This window comes from Oncorhynchus clarkii, chromosome 6 (assembly GCF_045791955.1).
Source record: "Oncorhynchus clarkii lewisi isolate Uvic-CL-2024 chromosome 6, UVic_Ocla_1.0, whole genome shotgun sequence".
NCBI lineage: Eukaryota > Metazoa > Chordata > Actinopteri > Salmoniformes > Salmonidae > Oncorhynchus > Oncorhynchus clarkii.
Window position 1 is genome coordinate 19,499,137 of NC_092152.1, and position 19,439 is coordinate 19,518,575.

The following is a 19,439-nucleotide window of genomic DNA, read 5'->3' on the forward strand; positions in this document are numbered from 1 at the left end:
CTGCCAATGACTGGAACGAACTGCAAAAATCTCTGAAGCTGGAGACTCTTACCTCCCTCACTAGCTTTAAGCACCAGCTGTCAGAGCAGCTCACAGATCACTGCACCTGTACATAGCTCATCTGTAAATAGATGGCATCACCTAAGGGGGCTTGAACTTTCACGCTCTCCCTGTAGATTTTGCGGTGACGTAGTGTCCCCATGATTGACAGAACACTGAGCCAATCACGGCGCAACTAGAGAAGATTACCAAACCCTACGCTCTGTATTTTCCACTGGCTACCCTCCACCACAGAAACCACTGAGCTAGGCTGAAACACCTACATTTTGGAGATGCTTTACTCAAGAAAGCAATGAAGAGACCATGTTTGTATTCGACTTTATTAACTCCATTTTTTTAACATTGTTTGCAAACTGATATGTGACACGTATTAATGCCAAAATATATATATATTTTTTAGATAAACAGGTCGCCACTGACAGGTCGCCACTGGTGCCTCTATACTGAGGCCTGAGGAATGTGGTTAAAACTCACTTAGGGTCAAATGTTTGAGAGCCTTTCTTTGTCCAAATTGAATTGAAATAAAAAAAAATCTGATATGTTCACCTTGAAAGGGGTCTAAAGTTGAGTTGAGTCCATTCTTCATTCCAATCATGCTCATTAGTTTCTCATATGGCTCATATACTGTAACAGGATCTATCATGTAAGAGACGGCATGGAGCCTTAACATTAAACCCGTTCAAATTGGAATTAATTTAATTGATTTATAAAGTACTTGAGCTTATACAACTGTATTCAATCTGGGTAGCCTAGTGATTAGAGGAATTGGGCCAGTAACCGAAAGGTTGCTGGATCGAATCCCCGAGCTGAGAAGGTAAAAATCTATCATTCTACCCCTGAACAAGGCAGTTAACACACTGTAAGTAACAATTTGTTCTTAACTGACTTGCCTAGTTAAATAAAGGTTCAAAAAAATCCACAGTCTGAGTTTTGTAAAACGGCCGCCCCACCACCTGTTTTGGTAAACAGTTGAGGGATGGGGCAGGAGAGATGTAACCACTCAAATTCATAGACGGAGCTTTGGATGCAAGGACTAATCAACCATGAGATGCTTTGAAGCTATACAATCTTTGTTTACAATTACATATTTACAAACACTGGAGTAAAACAAGTTTATTTTGGTTTCAGTTGGGTTTAGGCAGTTAGGCAATTCTTCAAGAATCAGTCTTTGTAAACAGTGTATAGCTTAGAAATGTGTTTAAAATTATATATATATATTTTTTATCTCAATCTATGAATTTGAAAGTGGCCACATATCTCCAGTCCCATCCCACAGCTTTGTACCAAACCAAGTGGGTAGGGCTGCCGTTTGGCTGAAACACGAATTAAGGATTGTACCTTTAATTCTGGAGAGAATGCCAGTGATTGTGACCAAAATAAAACAAAAACAAACAAAGAATAGCCACATACACAAACTTCCATCAGTTTTTATTCTCAGTCACACTTTTCAGATGCTAAATTAAGACAAAAAAGACTAACAAATGAAAAAAAATAATTTTCACAAGACACATGTTAACAGACATCATTAGTATCGGATTTCAAAGAGGGGTGTATTGTCTTCTGAATAAAGACATGTCTCTCAAATGGCTTCACTGCTGTGACATCTGTGGAATTCTTCTGGGAACATATACTGGCAATCAAGTTACAATAATGTAAATAACATATCTCATTCAAACACTTATAGTCATGGCTTTTCAGTGATAGTTTTATCTCATAAAATAGAACATCACAGCATCAAAATTAAAATTTTACAGACGTGTCTCATCTTTCATCTTAACCTCTGAAAGAAGTCTGGTAGAATCCAAAGACTGTCTAATATTAAAAATATATATATTTTAAAAAATAAGGTGATTCTCCTTCATCTCGGAGTATCACTGGCAACTACTTACAGTAGGAATGGGAAAGGAGACAGAAAGTGAGAAAGAGATCTTCTCTTAAAACCCCGGAGTTACAGATGAATGGGGGGGTGGAAGAGTGCGCTGAGTAGTAATGAACCCTGAGTGAACGCTGCATAGTGCCCAAGGCTCTGATCACTTCAATAAAACACTTCCTCTCTCCCTCCCTAAGCGTTTAGTTGAATGAATAACTACAGATAAGGATATTAATAAAAGGCATTTGTAATTATGTTTCACTTGATGAAGGTGGAAGGACCAATCACTGTCCCTAATAGTTCAAATAATACTGGGAATGGCCCTGTACCAATACTGTTTTCCAATAGGCATAGATATTCTAACATTACATGCATACTGAGATATCATAAAAATGCTAAAGTTACGTATATAATAGGTTTATCTTAAATATCTACAATAGGATACGTACATACTTCAACTAAAATCTTAACAACTTCTAGGGAAATATCAATCCATTTGATGACCAATGAGGAAATGGATGTGAACAAATCCTTGGTTATGGCTACTTAATACTATTGCACACTTTGTACTGTCTTGACTCTTCACAGCTAGGAACTGTGTTTGTGTTTACAGTGGTAATGACACCACTGCCAGGTAAAGATGTTGTGTTCAGTCTGTATAGTAAATATGTTTTGGTGTCTGAGTATCCATGGTTTCTGTGCGTTATGATGATGTGGGCAAGGTCTTGCCCAGTCAAGCCAGTTGTAGCCTTACTGTAGTTGGTGCCGTATGGCTTAACGGGCAGGACAGATCTAGAGGCGTGACGAGACACTGATCCTGTAGGGGCGGGGCTTCATGGTGAGCCCAAAGTCGGTACTGAGGTCCAGCTCCTGTCCCGGAACATTCTCGATACACAGCCGATGGAGCAGTGTGGTCAGGAATACAAACATCTCCAACCGGGCGAACCCATCACCCAGGCAACGCCTTTTCCCCATCCCGAAGATCATGACCTTCTCTGTCAGGTCTTTGTTGAGCAGTCCCTCTTTACCCAGGAAGCGCTCGGGACGGAACACGTCTGGGTCACCCCACAGATCTCTACAAATGAGGAAAATGACAGCCAACCATTCACAACCACAACAGGGTTGTGTTCATTAGAGCACACAAAGGAAAACGTTTCGTAACTTGGAAACAAAAATGAGCAGAGTCCAGATAGTCAATCAAAGAAAGAGTAACTTCCCCAACACTGCACAAAGGACTAAAATGTAACATCAATTGAGATGTGTGCTTTAAAACACATACAGATAACACTCACATGTCGTGATTAACCTGATACTGATTGATGAAGACACAGGTGTCCTTTGGAATGAAGTATCCATTGAGTGTGATGTTTTGTGTGGTGCTTAAGGGATGAAAAGCATTGGGGGAAAAAAGACTGTGTAAATATCAACTTCCCCAGAGATAATACTTTGACCTGAACGTGCTAACAGACAGGCACCATTCAGATGTAAATATTACAAATTGTTACTGTGCCTGTTATCAGAGCCTCACCAGTGTGGTATGGTGAAAGGGACATAGGATGTGTGACGGAACACCTCATATAAGAAGGACTCAGTAAAAGGCATCTTGGGCTTGTCTTCAAACCGAGGTATTCTGGCTGGGCCAATGTGGTCGTCTGAACCAGAGAAAGGCAAAAACATACAGTCGCAATCAAAATACCTTGAAGAAAGTGACAAGAAAATAATGTACCTGAAAGTGGAAAAAAAGAGAAAAGGATCAGCAACATTACAGAGGCAATCAGAAAAAGTGAGACCAAGGAAGAAAGAAAGACGATTGGATTATTGCCATCTAGTCTTACATTTCCATTCACAAGTAAGGGGATGATTTGTGTGGCTTGATTCTCGTATGGTGCAATACCCCTGCGTGTGATCTCCTTTGTTCCTGTCAGAGTAGACTGTCCAAGTATCCAAAATCTCTCTCTCTTTTCTCTCTCTCCGTCTCTGTGAATGAATCGTGCTTACTGAACATACTGTACCAGTTTTCTCAGCCCACTTCAAAAATAGCTCCGGCTTTGGTGAATTCATGACCTTTTGCGTGTTACCATGGCGAGCAATGGTCTCTAGCCATTGAGGACGGAATGGGGGGGTAGGGTGGGGGGACACGTCTCTCAAAGATTAGATCATTGTGTGAAACTGCACAGACGGCCTATCAAACTGGCAAACTGGCTGGTACTGTAGGAGACTCTGCTCATTAGGATGTGCTATTTGACAACACAGGAAGTACTTACATTCATAAAACACCTGAACTCTCACCTATTTTTATAAAACAAAGTGATTATTCTTAACAAGTAAAGCAGACACACAAGCAGGCGTACAAAGAGACTAAGTATAAAGAGACAAGAAGTCAATTTAGCGCTACAAGGGCAGACAAATCAAATCAAACAGTACAGTATTACAGTTTTCTATAGGAAAAGTACTGTTCAGTCATACAGGAAGAATTATTACAACACAGAGGATGTACAGTACCAATCTCCTGGTGTATTTTGACCTGGATGTCAGGAAACTTGATGAGGTATAAGAGGCTCCACTGTAAACCAGCTATGATGGTATCGAATCCTGTAATGTAAAAAAACCTCATATGTAACGTTAGTTACAATCGGCGTTATCACCGTCGTATCTATGCTATGAACGCCAAATCAATTAAGTTGCTCTAGAGTTGGTCTGTTCAAACGTATTGTTCAACCCATCACTGAAGAAAAAGATATCTGGATTTGGAAATCGAGTCTCAGCAAACATACTACAGCGACAGCCCTGAAATAGCCATAATACCAAGGTTTGTTTATAAACTTCTTGTCAAGAATGAACATACTGTGTAATAGCCAAGTGTTAATATGCTGTTTATAAGCAGAGCTTCAAATCATTTGTTGCCAAACTTCTCTGTTCCATCTCTCTCACCTGCTCCAAAGATGTCGATGACAGTGTGTATGATCTGGGAGTTGGACAGCACTGCGGTGTCTTCATCCTCTTGCCGATCCTCACAGAGGGCAATCAGAGCATCTGTGATGTCACGTATACAGTCCTGGAAACACACACATCATCACAGCTTTAGTTAACACTTTACTTTACACTTAATACCTGCAGCTTTGTTGTATTTATTAGGGATCACCATTATCTGCTGCCAAGGCAGCATCTACTCTTCCTGTGTTTCAAACACATTAAGACAATTACATTGCATAGAAAACAAAAGAAAAAACAGTACATCATATAACAGTATTACACCACTACATATCTACAATACAACATGTAAAATACCCCCATACTACAATGTACATGTGTGTAGAGTGCGTATGCTAGCACTTGTGTGCCTATTCCCCGCTGTTCCATAAGGTGTATGTTTATCTGTTTTTTAAACTGATTCTACTGCTTGCATCAGTTACCTGATGTGGAATAGAGTTCCATGTAGTTATAGCTCTATGTAGTACTGTGCACAGTTTAACACTTTTTTGGTTACTACATGATTCCATATGTGTTATTTTGTAGTGTTTATGTCTTTGCTATTATTCTGCAATGTAGAAAATAGTAAAAATAAAGAAAAACCCTTGAATGAGTAGGTGTGTCCAAACTTTTGGCTGGTACTGTATGAGCCCTTATAATGTCTAATAATAAGGCTTATATGTTATGTCTCTCTAAGTAAGCCTATACATGGGCAGGGGGAGTCCTAACCTAGCCACTCCAGGTTATATCTGTGTCATATTCCAAATATTGATTTCAAATTAAATGTAATCCTTTCAAATTCACAAAACCCTAACATACAACCCGCCAATCAAATGTACCATCAAATTGTGAGAGTGAGACTGGCAGTAAATGACAGCATCTTCTAGAAAACATGTGAGCATGTGTCTTCCACCAGATTGATAATTCCTCATTAAAGAGAGCGTGCAACCATTTTAGCCCCTGCGCAAGAACAAAGGTTCAATTTTGACTCACCCGATATATATAAGCCTGGTCTGGCCTGTCCTCCTACCTAGAGTATAGGTCTCTTATATTGTAGCTCAACTATTTCAATATTTAATAACTATCTGTTCAATGTATTCCCTACTGTAATATACAAACTGTTATATGTAACCTAAAATCACAAGCAAAAACATGCTTTCCATAAAGGACTTTCCTTTCTACCTAATCTACCTCTGCTCACGCTATATCTCCCTCTATCCCATCTCTTCCTTTCTTTCCCACCTGCATTATTCCTTCTCTCTGTCTATCCATCTAGCAATGAAACAGATCCCTCAATGACTGGCTGGTTTTCTGTGCCTCTGTACCAGAATCTGATTGCACAGATCATATCTTTGTAACAGTTTACTTATCTACCAAGTTCCGCCTAAATGTCATATTATAATAGAGATTTCTCTACAAGTTGATGTCTGCAAAAAGGATTACCGTCAACTTTCTGAATACACATTACAGAATATATGCCTCTAGGCAATAGTTTTAATAGTACATGTATCAACATATCTTACCTCTACCTCAAGCTGTAACAGTAGAACGGTTGAATATCAGTTGGATATCTTATCATACATTGCAATATTATCAGACGGCTTTCAGGGTCTGTTCATTAAACACCAAACAGAAGAAAACTGATACAGGGAGGGACTACATGGACTTGTCCCGAAAAGGACTAATTTTAAATGTTCCACTGAAAAAGTATATAAATGTTTTCTGTGGCGTGCTCTAATTTGCATGACCCAGGTGTGGCTCAAACCTTGTCAAAGGTCTCCAGGTGCTCCTCGATGTTGTGTTCCATGAAGCTGTTCATTCTGCTGATGTGCTGGACCATCTTACGCAGGGACGGGCTCGGCAGGTAGCGGAACACAGGGAAGAAGTCGGCCATGTTGCCTGCAGCGAAGATCCGCAACACCTCGTTGTTGATGTGCACAATAGTGAGGAACTCTTTGTCATTGTAGTCATACCTCTTCCCGAAACACAGAGCACACACCACATTGGCCACCGACGTAACCAGCGGGACCACAGGGTCCAGACCTAGCCCCTCGCTCGCCTCTGATAGCTCCCAAATGGCCTCCACCATCCCAGCTGCCTCAGCGCACACGTGCTCCTCTAGCAGACAGGTGGTGTCGGGACCACGCGACTCTGCCTGCGAGAAGGAGCGTAGGGCGTTCTTGCAGAGCTTCTTGTGGAGCACCCAGGCGGGGCCATACTTCTCACTGAAGGTCATGCTGGTGCCATTGGCCACGGCAGAGAAGGTGAAGAGGTCAGGGCGTCCAGCGAAAGCCTCGCCCTGCCGAACCAGCGCCTGCCTAATGGTGGCATAGCCGCTAAGCACCACCACAACAAGGGAGCCCATACGCATCTGGAAGACGTCTCCGTACTGCAGCCGGAGCTGCGTCAGGGACAGGTGGATCTGGTCGCCCATCTGAAACAGGTTACCCACCAGGGGCCAGGGAGTCGGCCCCGGTGGCAGGGTGCCTTTGGAGTGTCCCGCACCCTCTCGCTTGCGGCCCCTGAGAGCCACTAGAAGCAGGGTGAGGGTACAGAGAGCCATGGTGACTCCGGAGAGGGACATACTGAGGCCATCCTTGGGGAATATCCCAAATGTCAGCCTCATATTGCCGTCTGAGAGCTGTGAGCCAGCCAGGACAGAAGCACTAAGACACAAACTAGAATCTGGAAGAGAGAGTGAAAACAAATACTTTATCACTTTCATAAACATGAAAGAAAAAGAAAGAAAGATAATCTGTTCAGATTAGTCCTGTATGAGAACACAACTGCTTAGGTTTTAATTTCACAGAAATAACAATCTATGATTTTATGGCAGTAAGAAAATAATGTGGTATCTCCCAATGAACTACCAACATGTAGCCTACTTTTGTTGAGCAAGTAGTCAATGCATAAATTTGATAACAACCAAAATATGTTACTCACCAGACGCGAGCAATGAAAGTTCTCTTAAATTGGAGACTCTTATAATGAGTTCAGTTTGACCTACCGCAATGCAAATTGCCGGAGGACGCAAAACTGGATACACTTTGCAAGAGGACTGGCGCTAGGCAGGGCCAAGTGCCATGAGAGGCAGCGACAAGATCAGCCTATTTAAGCAGACACTGCAAACTGGTGAGCATTCAATTGAACAACTCCATAGAGCTTGATCTAGCATCCCAGCCCATTATCAGCCTGAAAATGTCACCCTGGCACGTTTTTGCAAAAATATAAAATGTCACAGTAGCTGATGTTTCCTAAATACAATGCAGTTAATGGAAAAAGATGAGTCTCACCAGGGAGGATGTTTATCTCAGTACATTGCTTCCAATGGGAAAAGATAAGCATCAGCCAATTGAATCTTATGTCAATAAATTGCAGTCAATGGGAAAATGTGAGCTTTAAGGAGTTGATGCCTAAGTGAAAACATTGCATTCAATGGGAGAAGATTAGCATCACAATATGGATACATAGAGAAAGGCCTCACAGAAATGATACACTCCTCTCTTGCTCTGTCTCTCTCTTTTTAATCTCTTTTTCCCTCCTGTCTATCTCTCTCCTTCCACCTCCCTTCTTCAACCTCTCCCTCTGTCTCTCCCCTCTCTCTCCCCCCTCCATTAAACCTGTCTTCATATTTTTCCCTTCCCTTTAACCTCCTCTCTCTCCCTCTGTCTCCCTCTTCTCTCTCCCAACTCCACCTCTCTCTCCACTTTCCCACTTCCACAGACAGGATATTCAGGCATAGATATGCCACAAGGGAATTGGACCATAAAGTGCATTCGGAAAGTATTCAGACACCGTCCATTGTTCCACATTTTGTTACGTTACAGCCTTAATCTAAAATTGAATAAATACATTTCCCCTCATGAATCTACACACAATAGCCCGTAATGACAAAGCCAAAACAGGTTTTTAGAAAATAAAAACAGAAATACCTTATTTACATAAGTATTCAGACCCTTTGCTATGAGACTCAAAATTGAGCTCAGGTGCACCCATCCTTGAGATGTTTCTACAACTTGATTGGATTTCACCTGTGGCAAATTCAAATGATTGGACATGATTTGGAAAGGTCCCACAGTTGACAGTGCATGTCAGTGCCAAAACCAAGCCATGAGGTCGAAGGAATTGTCCGTAGAGCTCTGAGACATCATTGTGTCGAGGCAAAGATCTTGGGAAGGGTACCAAACAATGTCTGCAGCACTCCATCAATCAGGCCTTTATGGTTGAGTGGCTAGACAAAAGCCACTCCTCAGTAAAATGCACATGACAGCCAATTTAGACTTTGCCAAAAGGAACCTAAAGGACTTTCAGACCATGAGAAACAAGATTCTCTGGTCTGATGAAACCAATATTGAACTCTTTGGCCTGAATGCCAAGAGTCAGGTCTGGAGGAAACCTGGCACTATCCGTACAGTGAAGCATGGTGGTGGCAGCATCATGCTATGAGAATGTTTGTCAGTGGCAGGGACTGGGAATCTAGTCAGGATCAAGGGAAAGATGAACAGAGCAAAGTACAGAGAGATCCTTGATGAAACCTGCTCCAGAGCGCTCAGGACCTCAGACTGGTGCGAAGGTTCACCTTCCAAAGGACAATGACCCTAAGCACACAGCCAAGACAATGCAGGAGTGGCTTCGGGACAAGTCTCTGATTGTCCTTCAGTGACCCAGCTAGAACCCGGACATGAACCCGAACAAACATCTCTTTAGAGACCTGAAAATAGCTGTGCAGCCCAATAACTTGACTTTGTTGTCCTTAAGCCATTTTGCCACAACATTGGAAGTATGCTTGGGGTCATTGTCCATTTGGAAGACCCATTTGCAACCAAGCTTTAACTTACTGACTGATGTCTTGAGATGTTGCTTCAATATATCCACATAGTTTTCCTTCTCATGATACCATCTATTTTGTGTGTGCACCAGTCCCTCCTGCAGCAAAGCACCCCCACAACATGATGCTGCCACCCAAGTGCTTCACGGTTGGGATGGTGTTCTTCGGCTTGCAAGCATCCCCCTTTTTCCTCCAAACATAACAATGGTCATTATGGCCAAACAGCTCTATTTTTGTTTCATCAGACCAGAGTACACTTCTCCAAAAAGTATGATCTTTGTCCCCATGTGCAAATGCAAACCGTAGTCTGGCATTTTATGGCGGTTCTGGAGCAGTGGCTTCTTCCTTGCTGAGCGGCCTTTCAGGTTTTGTCAATATAGGACTTGTTTCACTGTGGATATAGATATTTTTGTACCTGTTTCCTCCAGCATCTTCACAAGGTTCTTTGCTGTTGTTCTGGGATTGATTTGCACTTTTCGTACCAAAGTACTTTCATCTCTATTAGACAGAACGCAACTCCTTCCTGAGCGGTATGACGGCTGCGTAGTCCCATGGTGTTTATGCTTGCATACTATTGTTTGTACAGATGAACGAGGTACCTTCAGGCATTTGGAAATTGCTCCCAAAGATGAACCAGACTTGTGGAGGTCTACATCATTTTTTCTGAGGTCTTGGCATATTTCTTTTGATTTTCTCATGATGTCCAGCAAAGAGGCACTGCGTTTGAAGGTAGACCTTGAAATACATCCACAGGTACACCTCCAATTGACTCAAATGATGTCAATTAGCCTATCTGAAGCTTCTAAAGCCAAGACATAATTTTCTGGAATTTTCATAGCTGTTTAAAGGCACAGTCAACTTAGTGTATGTAAACTTCTGACCCACTGGAATTGTGATACAGTGAATTATAAGTGAAATGATCTGTCTGTAAACAATTGTTGGAAAAAATTACTTGTGTCATGCACAAAGTAGATGTCCTAACCGACTTCTCAAAACTATAGTTTGTTAACAAGATATTTGTGGAGTGGTTGAAAAACAAGTTTTAATGACTCCAACCTAAGTGTATGTAAACTTCCGACTTCAACTGTGTATACATTTTATGGGCAGAGTATTTTTTTTACAATAGTTCAATTTGGTTGTTTTTTTTTTACTCCTGTCCTTCCTCTACCTGTATACGTTTTACGGGCACAGTATATTTTACATTAGTTAGCTTGTTGTTAATAGTCCCAACCTTCAGCTCCCTTCAACGCCTCCCATCTCTTTCTTCACACCATCCATGTTGTGATTTCTAGTTGCCATATATTTTTCACCTGTGCTGTGATGTTTCACAAAAGTTCTGAACCTTTCTATCCTCATTGTTTCTACAGATTGTAAATTTAAAATATAAAGTATTATTATATCATATATTGATTGATTGACTATGAATTTTCAAATCGCCCAGTAGTGCTATCTGCAGGGTTAGCTCCAGGTAAATATTGCAATTCTTCAGCGATTCCTGGACCTGTGACCAAAAACAAGCTGCATATGGACAGTACCAAAATGATCTAATGATTCTGCCTCTTCGCAGCAAAATCTGCATAGCTGGGAAGGTTGTATCTCCCATATAAATAACATTCTATTGGTTGCAAAAATGTTGTATAATAATTTACAAATTCTAAGTTCTAAATCCGGCGTCGTTTTGCGTATCAGTTCATGAACCGTGTCAAAAATCTCTTCCCAAATATTTTGCAATCTATGTGGCATGGCTGTCAATTCTTTTGGTCTTTAAATTAAGCTGGTATACTTTCTTATTGATCATGATTTTCTTTAACCAATTATGGGCTTTAATGCAGGGCCAAGTGCCTTCCCTTTTCCCCTGTCCACTTCCCTCTTCCATTTTTCCAGTAATGCTGCAATTAGTTGGTTGTAATTTTGGGTAGAGCAGACATTTCCATTTTTTTTTGTTAGCTGCATGTATGACATAACTCCACCAGTTATAATTATGATATCATTTGCGAAGATTATACCATTTTTTTTTTTAAATTTAAAGAATAATGTTTTTTTTAATCAACAATATTTTTGTATTATTTGTCTGTCTTTATTGGTGGATTAACTTGAAATTGCAACCAATTTTCTATGGATTGTTTTAAAATTAGCGATATTTGGGAGATTATTTCCTTTTTCAAATAACTGATAGTGATAGTGAGAGGTTGTAAACTGAATAAAGGGGAAAAGGTATTTCTTGAACATGGGGTGAGACATTCTTACAAATTTTCTAGAGAACAAGTTTGGATTTAAGTATAACTTTTGGATGACTGAAGCCTTTAGTGAGAGGACCAATGCTTTTCTGCCCTCCAAATTCATATTCATTATATAAATAGGCCCGTTTAATTTTGTCTGGCTTGCCATTCCAAATAAAATTTAATATTTTTTTTCTCATATAATTTTAAAAACTGTTCACTAGGTGGAGGCAAGACCATAAGCAAATTGTTAAACTAGGATATGACTAGAATTTATCAGGGTGATTTTTTAAAACAAATAGAAAGGTATTTGCCTTTCCACGGTAGCAAGATCGTATCTATTTTTGCTAACTTTCTATTAAAATGTCATCACCATCGCACCATTTTATTGGTAAACTACATGACAATGTAAAAGTTGATTTTTTTTGTGACCCAATATGAAATATAGTAAGTACATTTACCATAATTTGGTTGTAATCCAGAGAGGTTAGAACATTTATCTAGATCCTCTATGAAGCTGTGGAGGGATCCAAGTTGTGGATTTAAAAGAAAACATGAATAATCAGCGTAAATTGCCACCTTTGTTTTTAAGCCATGTATTTCTAATCTCTTGAAATTATTGTTGGATCTGATTTTAATAGCTAACATTTCGATGGCCATAATAAATAGATATGCCGATAGTTTTACTCCTTTTGACAGTTTCCAACTTTCTGAGAAGTAGCATTATTTACTATTTTACACCTAAGGTGTCACACCCTGATCTGTTTCACCTGTCTTTGTGCTTGTCTCCACCCCCCTCCAGGTGTCGTCTATCTTCCCCATTATGCCCAGTGTATTTATACCTGTGTTCTCTATTTGTCTGTTGCCAGTTCGTTTTGTTTTGTGAAACCTATCGGCATTTCCCCCCTTGCTCTTGTCTGTTCTAGTTTCTGTTTACTAGTTTTTCCCGGTTTTGACCTTTCTGCCTTTTGACCATTCTACCATTCTACCCTGAGACTGCCTGCCGTTCTGGACCTTTTGCATCCTATCTGGATTACTGACCTTTGCCTGCCCTTGACCTGTCGTTTTGCCTGCCCCTGTACTAGTAATCATCTTTTGTTACTTCGACACGGTCTGCATCTGGGTCTTACCTGAAACGTGATAGTACGAACTGGCCAGCACGTAATCCGGATCCATGGACTGCCAGTGGATGTGGTCTACGACCAGGGTCCTCAGTTCTTGTCCCGGTTCTGGAAGGCATTCTGCACACTCATTGGGTCGTTGGCTAGCCTGTCCTCCGGGTTCCACCACCAGTCCAACGGCCGGGTGGAGTCATTGTCTCTTTCACTATCTCCAAGATCATTAGCCCCTCTGCTGTTTCTCTTCTGTTGCCCCATACCATCCGTATCCATTCCACTTTTCATGTCTCTAGGAATAAACCTATGTCTCACAGCCCTTTGTCTCCTGTTTCTGCCTGTCCTAAGCCCAAGCCTGCCTGCCGTTCTGTACCTTATTGATTTTGCCCTGGATTACGGACCTCTGCCTGCCTGGGACTCTAGCTGTCTAACATCTGGGACTCTAGCTGTCTACATCTTGGTCTTATCCTGAGTTCTGAGAGACAAAGTATTCTGAGGAATGTTCAGAGTGGTCCCTTTATGGAATATTTGAGAAATTATAAGATTTAAGGCATTGACTTACCCCTAACCAATAGAGCTAATAAACGCTTAGAAGATTTCCTCCACCCTGGTAATGCATTTTGAAATACAACCATACCCTGTCAAATAGAACCAATTAATGTTGAACATGATTTTCTGTTAACTAAACTTAAAAGGCTCCAATCTATTGTACTCCCGATGGAGTTTTTTTAATATCCCAAATGATGACATTCTAAACCAATTCGTGAGTAGGAAAAATGGATACGGCATCTGTTTCCCTGTTATCTCAGGTGCCAAATTTATTATGGACCAAGTGCGACATCTCCTGGGGACGAAGACAGTGCAACCCAGTTAATACAAAATGATCCCTCCAAGGAATTACATATGAATCTTAAAATAATCAACATTTAATAAATATTGAAGAATATCCAACATAGATTGGAAATAACAATATAGAGTAACTTTTTGAAGGTATACTAAAATGAAAACAATGCTATCCAATATGGAGAAAGTTATCATGTTTGTTTTTGTTTTATCTTAACCCTTGCAATAGGGGGAAAAGCTAAATGTGGTTTGAGAGTGATCTGTGTGTTTAAGCAGTAGTGATGAGGTATTCCTATTGGGAAGAAGGGAGTCCTAGTTGAAGAAAACAGATTGGAGACAGATGGAGACTAGTGAAAGTAACAAAGACTGGTTATTGGCTTTCAGATAGCAATCCAATAATATAATAATTTAGTAATTTGAAGGAGTAAAACAGAGGGATTGAGCATTGGGCCTGATATCAAATTAGAGGCTGCTCACTCTTCAAGGCTTGGTCCATTGCTCTCGTGTTTACGTCATCTGTTGTTTGGATTAGAGATAACATTCCTGTGGAACAATAGATTGCTGCCAGTACACACTGAACTCAAAAAGGCTGTGAGAGGCACAGTGGGGAAATTTGGGACAGTTTGTAAATAATTGTATGTCAACGCAACAGGTCAAAAAGATTAAGATTACAAGAGAGCAGTAAATTCGATTAATGATTAAGAATTTTTAGGACTGATTCAAATGTAGCACAGTGAAAACTAAGTACATGTTTATTTGATTTCTTCCAGGACTGATGGAATGTCCGCTACCAAGTTTTATTTTCATGTTTATCAATGATTCTGTATCTCTCCCTTTGAAAGGACTTCCTGTGGCAGGTGCCTTGGGAGAGCAGTTAAAAGTTTTAAGGGTCCTCCAAAATGAAGCAAGGCCTGGCCATGTTGTTTGTGTTTACCCTACAATTTTTGCCACACACATGCCAGTATCCACACACAACCGACCCGTTAATGTATATTTGTTAGTGGTTTGTACTCTGTTTGATTTAGGAGTATGGGGTCTTTTTATTTTGTTTTAGTGGGTTTTTCACGGGTTAGAAAGGATGCTGTATACAACTGAAAGTTTCTATTGTCAGAGTTTTGGTTGCGAACATGTCAATTCTCTTGACTAGAAGAAATGTACTGAAAAACCCAATGTAAACCTGATACACACAATGTTTGAAATATCTTTAAATAATGTCTGAGTTACAGGGAAACAATCTCTCACTTAAAAGGGCTGACTGACCTCTGACCTCTGTTTTGACTTCCTGGTGAGGCCTGATCACCCCTACTAGGAAGACAGGATACGTTTTTTTATGGGCTATGTAAAAACAAATCATTAAGAAGATGTTTATAATTTATCAATAGTCCTATGTGTGATTCGAACTGCAAGAAGTAGAGAGAGAGAAAGCTGTCTCTAGTCTATTTTACCATTACCTTATGGGATACAATTATTTCCTGGTGGAGTTATCAATAGATAATTCAATTTGATTTATTCTCATTTGTTTATTTTTGATTCAACAGCCAGTGTTGTTTTTTTTTCAGACACGTGATTCATGATGTGAGTCATGTGTCCAAAGGGGGAATTACCGGTCCCCTGGGGCCCTTTGGTAAATATGTAAATGGATTTTATTCACATGCCTGCCTGTAAAAGGGAAAAAGAAATGTTGGTAATGGATGAAAGTTACTTCAAATGAATGAAGATTTCCCCCGTCTCGAATGATACATGTGTATTGCTGTTGTTGTTTTCTTTACTTTGTTTATGTCTTGCTTCAATAACAAGTCTCACCAGATTGGGTCTGCTGGATGGTCAAGATTTTCCCCTTAAGAATTAGCCCTCTGATTCCCTGACCTGTAATGCCTCAGTGAGATCTCCAAGGTGATAGGGGAGTATAAGCCAATTTGGGGGGGGGGGGGGGGGGGGGGGGTGCTTCAACTGTGTGTTGTTATTCAAAACTAAACTGTTCTGGTCTTTCATCTCTTGATGTTATGGTGAATGGTGAATGGTGAAAACAGATGATATCTAGATGCATGGAAGATAATTCGGCCGATGAACAGTGTGAACCTCAACACCGCCTCTAACCGGCTAAATATGTAGAAAATGGCATTCAGCATGGTCCTTCACCACTTTTACCGTGAGACCTGAGTCGAAGCCAGCAACCTGTACACAGAAGTCAAAGTTATCAACTGATTTTTCTCTCAGAAGTGCAACATGGGGTGGAGTGAACATGGAGAGAGATCCAGTCCTGACTTCTTTCATGCGGCTGCTGTACTCATAGGAAAATGGACAAAGACATAATGGACTGTAAAGGACAGTGGCGGCTCAGGTGAGAGACATTATCAAGGGCCATCCACTTAAAAGGACAAACTGAAACACTATCTGAAGAAAAACATGAAGAAATGCCAGGAAGGATGAGTGCAGGGGACCCAGGGGGGTGGTCAACCGTGCCCGTAATTGATTTAGGCTTGACCAAAATTGTTTATTTAGGGTATCAGGATGATTGTGGAGGTCTGCACACTGCAAAATCAGTCAATCTGTCATTACCACAAGTGATGAGAAAAGTGAGGGTCTTAAATTAAAGGGATAGAACCAACGTGAAGCACTAAGGACTGTCATTCTAAATTTGGGTTGGATAATTTATCAACAATTACAATTATGATTTGGAAAGGCAAGGCTTCTAGAGACAGAGCTGTGTCCTAAATATGTGAGGAGAGACACTAGATTGTAGCTTGGGCTAACCTTGCCCCAATCTCATTCTTAGCAAGGTTGGTGTGAAACTGTTATAACATGTGTTCTCTCTCTCTTCCCTGTGAAATGTTATTAACTTCTTGGTGACAGGGGGCAGTATTTTCACGTCCGGATGAAATGCATGCCCAAATTCAACTGCCTGCTTCTCATCCCCAGAAGATAAGATATGCATATTATTAGTAGATATGGATAGAAAACACTCTGAAGTTTCTAAAACTGTTTGAATAATGTCTGTGAGTATAACAGAACTTATGTAGCAGGCGAAACCCAGAGGAAAAACCATTCAGATCTCTTTTTTTGAGGTCACTCTCTTTTCAATTAACTTTCATTGGGAATCCAGATTTCTAAAGCACATTCTTGCAGTTCCTACCACTTCCACTGGATGTCACCAGTCTTTAGAAATTGGTTGAGGTTTTTCCTTTGTGTAATGAAGAAGTAGCCCTGTTCAAAACGAGGGTCACTTCAAGTGTACTGTTTGTTAGAGGCGCATGACCAGAAAGGTAGCGTCAGATTGTTTTCTTCCTGTATTGAACACAGATCATCCCGTCTCAAATTTTATTGATTATTTACTAAAGAATACCTAAGTTTGTATTACAAAAGTAGTTTGAAATGTTTTTGCAAAGTTTACAGGTAACTTTTGAGATATTTTGTAGTAAGTTGGAACCGGTGTTTTTCTGGATCAAACGCGCCAAATAAATGGACATTTTGGATATATATCGACGGAATGAATCTAACAAAAGGACCATTTGTGATGTTTATGGGACATATTGGAGTGCCAACAGAAGAAGCTTGTCAAAGAAGGCATGACTTATATTTTTATTTCTGCGTTTTGTGTTGCGCCTGCAGGGTTGAAATATGTTTTCTCTCTTTGTTTAAAACCTCTCGCCAAATTTGAATACCTTACTATACAAATCAAACTTTCATGAAATCACACATAAGATACCAAATTAAAGCTACACTTGTTGTGAATCCAGCCAACATGTCAGATTTCAAAAAGGCTTTTCGGCGAAAGCAAACAATGCTACTATCTGAGAGTAGCACCTCCTTAACATGTTGTAAGTTTATGTGCCTCTCTGGCTGATAGGATTTTGGCAGCTATCTTGTTTTCTACTCTTCCAGAGGATGGTAAAACAGTTAGAAGCCAATTCTGGATGAGCCCCAATTTCCCCCTGTAGATGCGGACACTGAGTATTGATTGAAGGTTGTTTTATTTTAACAAGTTCAGGGTAAGGTCATCTAAACCCTTAACCTGTATACATTATATGGAACACTGAGCTGATGAGAAAGTTAAACAACTGGGTTTTATATTTTGACTAGGTGGATGTCCCAGGGACAGTTAGTGAAAACATAGGTCAATGCAATCCGATTGTGGTAAGAAATATGGAAACAATGGTTAACATTGAGAGATTTATTCTCCTCTGAATCTACAGATCCATTGTGTATTTTTGATTCTCAATCCAATTAATAAATTATAGCCTTTATTATCATTATAGTATTACCATACTAAGTGGATTGTCGAACCCAGAATGAAGGGTTTGAAATTATGAAGTGTCTGGGTTTTTTCTGTGTTGATTTCCCTTACTTTAATAGAGTATAGATTATTTTGATATAGAAGCTAAAATCAAAATGCTTACATTAAAATGTAATGATTAATATCGCACATAGTGATAAGAGGATGGAATGTAATGGGAATTTTAATGTTTGTGCTTTTTGTATAACTAATTTCTGTCACGTTCTGACCATAGTTCTTGTGTGTTTTCCTTGTTTTAGTGTTGGTCAGGACATGAGCTGGGTGGGCATTCTATGTTGTGTGTCTAGTTTGTCTGTTTCTGTGTTTTGGCCTGATATGGTTCTCAATCAGAGGCACGTGTTAGTCATTGTCTCTGATTGGGAACCATATTTAGGTAGCTTGTTTTGTGTTGGGGTTGATGGGTGATTGTTTCCTGTCTTTGTGTCTATGTACCAGATAGGACTGTTTTCGGTTTTCACATTTGTTGTTTTGTAATTTGAAGTGTTCAGTTGGGATTTATTATTAAAGAAGATGAACACTCACCACGCTGCGCTTTGGTCCTCTCTTTCCCAGGAAGAAAGCCGTTACAATTTCTGTGTTCTATTCATGTTCTGTTCTATAAACCAATTTCTGTGTTCATGCAAGTGGTTGACTGAACAAATCCTCCTCTTATCAGCAGCTGAAATTTGGCAGTACACCCAGACCTTGTTTTTCAAGGTCTCAGCTTAGAGAGGAGAAGCCTCGTGAGGTGTTGGTCTGTCACATATTATGAAACAGAGTTGTTCGATAGCATGAATGAAACAAAACGGTGCATTGAGTTGGTTGGAACCTCTCCAGTGTGCTGACAATAAACAATGATTAATTTATTGACTTCGAGTGTCCCTGTACAAGAATGTCCCCACAACATTCCTACCCTTACAACTGCTGAAAATAATATTTATGTTACAATGCACGTTAGTAGCCTTGAGAATGTTTTCAAGGGTACTAATAAAACAAATATTAAAATAAGTGCCTTTTTAGAAGACTATTCTGTTCAAGTCTAGCCAGGTAACATGGCATGAAGTATACATTTACAAAATAAGATCAACTGTGCTGTGTGATCAACAACTGTGCTGTGTGATTAGCTAGTGACATTACCGGAAGAGCTTGCTACAGTGCAGGATTTACTAGCTGCAATTGATTTGATATTAGTGGGCACTGTTATCAACCCTACATGTCTGTAGCTAACTCTTTTAGAACAGACACCTAGATAGCTAGCTAA

General features: G+C 40.1%; 1 protein-coding gene across 1 annotated transcript; it reads right to left on the reverse strand.

The window, feature by feature from the left end:
* Positions 1-1,506: 1,506 nt before the first annotated feature.
* LOC139411944 (cytochrome P450 1A1-like) lies at positions 1,507-7,913 on the reverse strand. The gene is made up of 7 exons (XM_071158708.1): positions 7,844-7,913; positions 6,666-7,585; positions 4,862-4,985; positions 4,433-4,522; positions 3,459-3,582; positions 3,223-3,309; positions 1,507-3,005 (listed from the first exon to the last, which is right to left on the reverse strand). The coding sequence occupies exons 2-7, from the start codon at positions 7,524-7,526 to the stop codon at positions 2,723-2,725; spliced, it is 1,569 nt and encodes a 522-aa protein (XP_071014809.1). The 5' UTR covers positions 7,527-7,585; positions 7,844-7,913; the 3' UTR covers positions 1,507-2,722.
* Positions 7,914-19,439: the final 11,526 nt, after the last annotated feature.

Coding starts and splice junctions, on each gene's coding strand:
- LOC139411944 (XM_071158708.1), bottom strand. CDS start 7,526: ATGAGGCTGACATTTGGGATATTCCCCAAGGATGGCCTCAGTATGTCC. Junction 4,986..6,665: donor ACCTGGAGACCTTTGACAAG/GTTTGAGCCACA, acceptor GTGTGTTTCCAG/GACTGTATACGTGACATCAC. Junction 3,583..4,432: donor CAAAATACACCAGGAGATTG/GTACTGTACATC, acceptor TCTCTGGTTCAG/ACGACCACATTGGCCCAGCC.